Source organism: Diplotaxodon limnothrissa, linkage group LG1 (assembly GCF_057381915.1).
Source record: "Diplotaxodon limnothrissa isolate DT_005_m linkage group LG1, D_limnothrissa_male_GT1.1, whole genome shotgun sequence".
NCBI classification, from domain to species: domain Eukaryota; kingdom Metazoa; phylum Chordata; class Actinopteri; order Cichliformes; family Cichlidae; genus Diplotaxodon; species Diplotaxodon limnothrissa.
Window position 1 is genome coordinate 6925546 of NC_140596.1, and position 8237 is coordinate 6933782.

General features: G+C 38.4%; 1 protein-coding gene across 1 annotated transcript; it reads right to left on the reverse strand.

Annotated features, from left to right (window-relative positions):
- Positions 1-956: 956 nt before the first annotated feature.
- On the reverse strand, positions 957-6467 carry glo1 (glyoxalase 1). The gene is made up of 6 exons (XM_085351857.1): positions 6342-6467; positions 3490-3572; positions 3175-3315; positions 2905-2972; positions 2702-2791; positions 957-1364 (listed from the first exon to the last, which is right to left on the reverse strand). Exons 1-6 carry the CDS (start codon positions 6408-6410, stop codon positions 1273-1275), a joined length of 543 nt encoding a protein of 180 aa, XP_085207983.1. The 5' UTR covers positions 6411-6467; the 3' UTR covers positions 957-1272.
- Between the last annotated feature and the right edge of the window lie 1770 nt (positions 6468-8237).

Sequence of the window (8237 nt, forward strand, 5' to 3'; positions counted from 1 at the left end):
TTCTATAGTTTGCAACAAAACCTTTTTCTTACTCTTCTTCTTGTTGGTCCCTTTGTCATAACAAATCATCACCTTCCATCTCAACATCATGTTTTAGGACGTACTCACCCTAGTTCACATACATATGATTTAAGGGTAAATAATGAAGAAACCCAGAAACCATACAAAATATATATTTTTCTCTTGATATTCACTTTTTATGAGATAAATCTTAGAATATGGTATTGATTGGAAAATTTTCGCAAAGGTTCATGGAGTTTTAAAATAAGTAAAGGAGGCCATATTCAAATAAATAAGGAAAGGTTCATTTTGTGACTTATCTATTAGCCCTCAGTTTTAGGATAACACTACCTTTTCCCAAGAAAAACTCCAAGCGTGAAAAGGTTGTTTGTAGGTGATGACCTCCAGGTTATCACTCTCTTCAGATCTCTTCCAACTGGTTAAATAAAATGAAGAATATAAAGGTGTCACAGGGGGAATCTAACCCATCATAGATCCAACAGCCGTCGATATCTGACAATTTGTGAAGAATACAATCTAATGAAACCATGTGGTTAAAAAAATAACAAATAGAAACAGAACATAAAAAATATGGCTGGACAACGGAGGGTGCAAGAGGCCCACCATTCCTCAACCACACTACGGCATTAATAATAGTAATATAAATTAAAAACAAAATTACAAAAAATGCTTCCACCAATCATTATTTAGTAACAGCAGCCTTAGTCCCCTTAAGACGTCATTTTAATTTTCTCAAGAAAACAATTGCTGCATGAAAAAACATCCTTTTTTTTTAAACTTTGATAAGTATGGATAAAATACCCAGATTATCTTGTTGCTCCTTGGTGAAATCGTGAGTGTGACTGACCTAAATGTAAATTGGTTATGAAAAATTACTCATTACTTCACCTTTAGAAAGAAAAATAATCAGAAATCCGTATCAAATGTGACTTTCATGTTTATTGCAAAGTATTACCGTTTTTCTTGCACATCACTTTTTGAAAAAATAGAATATGATGACATGACAAAGTCAGGAAAATAGTTGCTGGGGTAACAAAGGTAACCAAAATGCTGATCAGCTGTGTGAGAACAGTCCATTTTGTGCCATTGTGCAAGTAATCCCACTCCGTATGCTCTTGAGTGCTCCGGCAGATGTTGATAAATTCTTCATTCCCCCCACTCCCCCCAAAAAATCTTTTCTTCTCCCACTGAACCCCTGAACCCACAGCAAGCCTGAGCTTTCACACTGAAGAAGGTTGCATGGGTTCATTTTTAGGAGGTGATGGACACCATATTGTTGGGACTTAGGATCTCAATCCAATAACCATCGGGGTCCTGAATGAAGGCTAAGCCTTTCATTTTGCCTGCAGGGGGGGAAAACATAACAGAGAACGAGAGGGTGAATATAAACTGTAAGTACTGAGTGGATAAAAGTTCAACTTCAGATTCAGACATGTGCAACTTTTTGTTGTGTATTCTCGAAATGGGCTAAATCTTTTTTTCACAAAGATTTTTCTTCACAGAACTAAGCGATACGTTACCGACTGTAACATATCTGACTGCTGTGCTGTTATGACATGAATAACAGGATTATTCATTTCACATGTTGTGATAATTTTTCTTACCTGACTCTTTTTTTAATACACTTTATATACATATACCTTATAGTATATGTTATGTGTGAAATTAAAGTGGACCTACTATGCTTTACTTTTTGCCTCGGTACATGGTCATGGTTTCAAATACCGAGGTCACCATATGTACATGTAAGCAGAGCTCTCTAAACTGCTCTGCTATTAGATCTGTATGATGTCATAGGAAGGAAATACACTGCTCTGGTAGTGAGCACACCAGCTCCCACCTGCTTTTCAAATCTTCTTCTTGCAAGGATGAGTTAAGCATTAGAAAGTTTTCTTAAAGGGAGGAAGGTGTTAAAAAGGGAGGAGCTGCTTCAAACAGAGGGTGACCAATGTGGCTGCACCAAGGCCTAGTTTGAAATGAATGAGGGTTGTTTTGAACCATGAAACATGTGGAGCTACTCTAGAAGAGTTTGAAATAAAGCTGGTAATGAGCACAATAGGTCGACTTTAACCTTAAGCTTTATATGCTAAACATGTGAAACACATGTAGCGAGTAAAACTGCACAGTTTTGTTATTTACATCATTTAAAAGTATGTTTCTGTTTCTATTTTTTTTAAAATTCCATAGTTAATGTGTTTATCTACCTAGCAACTCTGAATGTGTTAATAGGAAAATATTTGAATTTGCATATTCAAGGTGGATTGGATGTTAGCGAATTTTAATGAAAAATGTGACAGTGCATGGTGCTTGTGTTACAGCCATGTTGCTGTGTTGCTTGGTCTCTGTTGCAGCAATAAGTGGTTTTTGTGCAACAATAAGCATTTTTGCTTAAAGAGAACAAAGAAAAAAGAAAAGAAAAAAAAAAAAAAAAGACATGTGCAACAAAGACAGGCTGAATACAAGATAATTCAATTTCATATTAGTACAAATATTAAATATTAGCTATTAAAGGTTTACAGAAACCGGCTATCAACATGTCATTAAATTAAAAGTAATTAAAGTAACCCTGTGCGGAAGATGTAGCTACTTTAGGAATTATTATGTGGAAAAAATATTGATTTACTACATAAATAACTATGATTAAAGTATCATAACCCTGAACAAATATGTCACATCTTACCATCATCAGGCTTTTTAACAAAAGTGACTCCTTGCTCCTCAAACAATTTGCAGGCTGCGTAGACATCAGGAACTGCAATTCCGATGTGTCCTGTCAAGAGTAACGGAGACGGTGCTCAGACAGACACACAAGTATCCACAAAAAGCAGCAGACCCAACACAAACATACATTATCAACTCAACACAACAAGAAAGCAGTTTTACCAAAGCCACGTGGATCCGAGTTTCCATTGTGATAAGTCTGACTGTCATCGGACTCAGAACCCCAGTTACTGGAAGAACAGATTCAAGTAAATATTCCAACTTGAGCTTGGTTTGCTTTTTGATTGCTTACAACACTAACTTTAGGTTTTTGACTACATTTTAACAACAGAGGATCATTTTTTACTGGATGAGGGAGATAACAGTTGAAGAAGATGCACACAATGCAATAAAATGAATTTGTTCCTGGTAGTATCTAACATCCACCCTTACTGTGTCAGCTCGAGGGTGGCTCTTCTTGAGAAAGTCCAGGCCGTTTTTTCCTTCACATCTGCAGGGATCTCCTTCTTGTCCTCATAGCCCAAGAAGAAGAGAGAGAAACGCATCGAGGGAAAGTCAAACTTTTGCAGGAGCCTGCAAAATATCAATCGCAGAGAAAACATTTTACATAGTCAGGAAACGTCCACACAAACTTTGAAAACACATTTAACGATTTTATGTCTCTCTTTGCAGTGACAAATAAAAAGATGTAAACAAATATAACTCGGTTCAAGAGCCGAGTAAACCGAAGCCCGCACGGATACTCACGTCATTCCGAGGATTCTGGTGTAGAAATCTAAGGATTTATTTGGATCTTTAACCCTCAGCATCGTCTGCTGCATCATGAAATCCTAACACAAAAACATAATAATAGATTAAGGACAAGTCTTCGAGGTAAGTAACAGTATAACTGAATTACAAATATGACAGGGATGAAAATTAATGTTTCCTTAAACTGCAGAGGAATTCAGATTCATTCAACAAAAAAACAAACACAAATTGTCACGTTACATTTAGTTGCTCAAGAGTGGCGGGACTTCAGTGAGCAGAGTACAAGACAATCATTTTATATTTCTTTATGATGTTAAGCACTGTACATTTCATTCTTGTGTGAGACAGTCAGCCTCACCTCTGGCTCCGTTTAGCAACGTGACTGAGAAAAATTTGTATCCTGGCACTAAGCGGCGAAAAACACCTTCAGTCGAACTGTACCTCTGTGTTACTGAGCGCACAAACACAGGCGGTCAGCATCATAGGGCTGAACGTGCCAGATTTGCCTGTGTTCAGTTAGATTTAGACAGTGACAGTAGTCGATCGTGGCTCAAGAGTTGGGTGTTCGTCTTGTAATCGGAAGGTTGCCGGTTCGAGCCCTGGCTCGGACAGTCTCGGTCGTTTTGTCCTTGGGCAAGACACTTCACCTACTGGTGATGGCCAGAGGGGCCGATGGTGCGATATGGCAGCCTCGCCTATCAGTCAAACAAACTGCCACTATGTGTTACACATTTTCAGTTCCAAATGGGACATCAGGCTGCAGGTGTTTAACATATGGATATGCAGTGGTTCAAACAATCGTGTGCCACCTGATTAGTGAAATTATCAGAGTTAATATAAGAAAAGAAAAATGTGGTAAAGTGGGCGTCTGGTTTTTACCCTCCGTATTTCTGTGTTTGAAGTGTATGAAAACCAAACTTTGCTCTTTGACTGCATTTCACAGTTAAGTCCTATCTCTGTGCGTTGTCCTTCCTGTGCCCTTCCTCCTTCTGTGTTAATGTTTCATATCTATAGAAACTCTACAAACACCGCAGCTGCAATATATTTCCCCAGATAGCATCACAGCTGCATTCATATTTCCGACTAGTAGTTCATCACTCATACAGCACACATTAAACCAACAAAGCAAAAGTGGAAAGCCCCTGAAAAATGAAAGTGCCTTTTATTTCTCAGGTCAAACCTCATATTTTACACGTGGGAGCAAACCCTAAACTTCAATTTCAAAGCATGTGAGTGCCAGCCAGAGCAAAAAAGTCAGAAACAGCTAAAGAAAAATAGAGGGAACCACTTAGTTCCGCTACACAATTAGGTTTGTTTCTGTTTGTAGGTGTATTTACTGGCACTTGAAGCCATACAAACAGGAAGGTAAGTGGGCTGCAGCACGTTAACGTTAGTGACTTCAAAAACAGACTGAGTGGAGCAAACAGCATCTATCCAGTGAATAACATGAACAGTAAGTTACTAAGAACTCAATAAATGAAATGCAGGGCAATGTGGGATGCATTGCTACTGCTGAAAGGCACATTTTTATAAATCTTAAAGCATCTTAAAGAATAAACATACGAATGATGACCCTCACAAAGGTCTGGGAATGAAACCTGTGAAGGATGAATAAGCTGTGTTCAACTGAATGCATTTTTTGCTACTTCTTATATGCATAGATTCAACATAAAGTTCATTTGACGGCCTTTGGACTCAATCAAGACTATTGTCATTATGTTAATAATAAGCCCTTAACTATCAAGAGCTTATCATTAACTATTTATATATTATTTCCTATGCTGTTCTGTCTGTTAACCATCTTTACGCTTCTCTAAGTCTGTAACTTTTCTCTGGTTTCCAGGTGCCGATTAAACTTGCATGGCACCATGCTGGCATTATTTCACTCTTGCCAACCAAAGATGCACTGTGGCTGAAGGCTGCTGAAATCTCTAGCCTGGCTGAAACCTTAATACAGGTAACTTAGTTTGCAGTTTCTCCTAACAGTTTTTCTTTAAGAGGTTTTCTCTTCATGAGAAAGCAAACAGGGTTTTTTTTCCCTCACTACAAATCAGAGCCTTTTACGTGTACTTACATTGTAAACTTCATTCACTGCTTTTTGTACAGCTATAGTAATAATATGTGGTTGACATAAAACCCCAAGCCACACCTCAAACCACTCCTCAATTCCACCTCACACCTACTCCTTATAAATGCACGCTGTTTGGGAACCACAGGCTCAACAGTGGAGCTCTTTTTAAGACTCAAATGTGTGTCATTTCTGTGATTTACAACCAAAATCTAAACGTGGAACTACGAAACATGAGTGGGACGCCTGGTGAGCCTACTTGTTGGACAACTTCCATATCTTGCGACACATGCTGACCACGTTAGGTATTTCCATTCCTGCCGACCTTTCGCAACAGGATGCGGAGTATATTCTGGTCTCACCGCACCTAAATAGCAGCTTTTCTAAACAGTACAGGCGGCTCTCCCATTACGCACAGACTTGTTTTACGCACGCCTTGGATGACGAGTTTTATGTTCATACGGCAGCAGCCACTGGAAGGTTCACCTAGAAAGGTGAACTCACATCCGCCTGCCATGAAACCACATGGGGTTTTGGTTTCTTTCTTTCTTTCTTTTTTTTGGTACATCATTAACTAAAGCAACTTAAACCGTGTGGAAGAGAAACGAATCCCCCCTAAACGAGAGCAAAACCACCGCGAATTTTGTGGAGGAATGTGTCCGATAATGGACGTAGCATTAAAAGCGGGTTAACCTGTTTGGGAGCTGCTATCCTGTTGGGTTTGAATTATTGCCAATATGTAAATTTAGATCACCTCCATGAGGGGCTACGATGGTCTTACCTTAGTGATCGGGTCTCCATCTTTACACACTGCTGCCACAGCCTCGTCTGACAAACCTTTATTGCTCATTTTTGCTACAAGAAGCTGGAGTGCAGTTCGGCAGAGACTGACTGGCAGGGAAAGGGACTAAGCAGAGGGAGTTCCAGAAAAATATACTTCCGGCACAAGATTTCAACATAAAAGGCACAGTAACCGAGAGGAAAATGCAGAGGATCGCTCGTTTCCTGCTCCACAGTCTTTTTCTTAAAGCTTTGCAGGATTCACAGCTCAAAATATACTTTACTCATCTTTAAACCGTGACTCGGTGCTTCTTAGTGGTTTTTCCGACTGGCTTCCACTGACAAAAAGAAGATGTGAATAGAAAGTGGGTGGGACCAGAAGTGTGTTTCTAAGATGGCCATATTAAAGATACTTGTAGATATTTGACTGACTGACTGAAACCCAGCACCAGGAGTGCTTCCAGGAATTTTTAAATGTGGTCCCGATTAAAAACAGAATATTTACCCATACCTAAAACCGTGAGTGGGATTTTCAGGCTGTTGTTTTTGTTCATAAAGATGTGTTTATGATTTTAAACTTTAGAGACATTTCACATCATCATCCACCACTTTAATGGTGTATATGCTAGAAACTAAGGAAAAGCCAAGTAATTTCTGCCAAAATTACACAAAGACAAGAGTGGCAACCATTTTCCCTTTCGTTTTGCTTCAGCGATTTATTCTCTGCTTTTTTGCAGGAAAAATATCTCTGCAAACTCAAAGGATTTCTTAATTATTAAATAACACAGAATGTGCAAGAAAAGCAAGCTCACAGTATGAAGTATAATTACTCAAATAACTGTAAGTGAACATATAACACACTTTTATTCTGAAAACAGACAATTAGTGTAATCTTTTAATCTTGACTGAAGTTCCTCGTTACGTAACAGATAAGGTTTATCATGTGAATATTGTAATTACCTTACATACTTCCTTATGCTCAGTAAACAGCTCACGCACAATAATTTAAAACCCAGTGTAAATAAGAGAGTGATATTATACCCCTTTCGTCAAACTGACAGGTCATTAATTATTCATGAGCGGAGCTCCGGAAGTAATTAAATTATTCATGAGCTCCGGAAGTAGGAAGTAATTAAGTAATAAAAATATGATATTCATAAACATATGATATTCATAAAAATATAATTGATTATTTAGAAAGTTTCTTATATATCAAAATAGCATTCTTTTATTTCTTTAAGCAATTAAAAAATTTTTTTTTTTTTTATGCTCAAAAAACGCCATCTGGTTGCTGGTCAAGCAGAGTGAAGCTGACCCCCCACCCACTTGAAACGTAAAGGCAAATAGGCGGAGCGGTTAGTGCTACGTTTGTGCTGATTTGTGCAGGTAAAATTAGCGTTTGTGCTGCTACGGTTTCCGAGATATTAAACTTTGTTTTATAGGTCATTCAAAGGTCACCATCCCCCCAGACTGCTCCAAAACAAACCAAAATGGTCTACTTTTTTAGTGCTACGTTTGTGCTGGTTTGTGCAGGTAAAATTAGCGTTTGTGCTGCTACAGTATCTGAGATATTAAAAGTTATATTTTTTGCTGATGACATCACCATCCCCCCAGACTGCTCCAAAACAAACCAAAATGGTCTACTTTTTTAGTGCTACGTTTGTGCAGATTTGTGCAGGTAAAATTAGCGTTTGTGCTGCTACGGTTTCCGAGATATTAAACTTTATTTTATAGGTCATTCAAAGGTCACCATCCCCCCAGACTGCTCCAAAACGGGCCAAAATGGTCTACTTTTTTAGTGCTACGTTTGTGCTGGTTTGTGCAGGTAAAATTAGCGTTTGTGCTGCTTCTGTTTTAAAGATATTAATGAAAATGTAAAGGTCAACCAGCCCCCCCA

Coding starts and splice junctions, on each gene's coding strand:
- glo1 (XM_085351857.1), bottom strand. CDS start 6,410: ATGAGCAATAAAGGTTTGTCAGACGAGGCTGTGGCAGCAGTGTGTAAA. Junction 2,792..2,904: donor CTCGGATCCACGTGGCTTTG/GTAAAACTGCTT, acceptor TACTCTTGACAG/GACACATCGGAATTGCAGTT. Junction 1,365..2,701: donor TGTTAAAAAGCCTGATGATG/GTAAGATGTGAC, acceptor CCCCCCCTGCAG/GCAAAATGAAAGGCTTAGCC.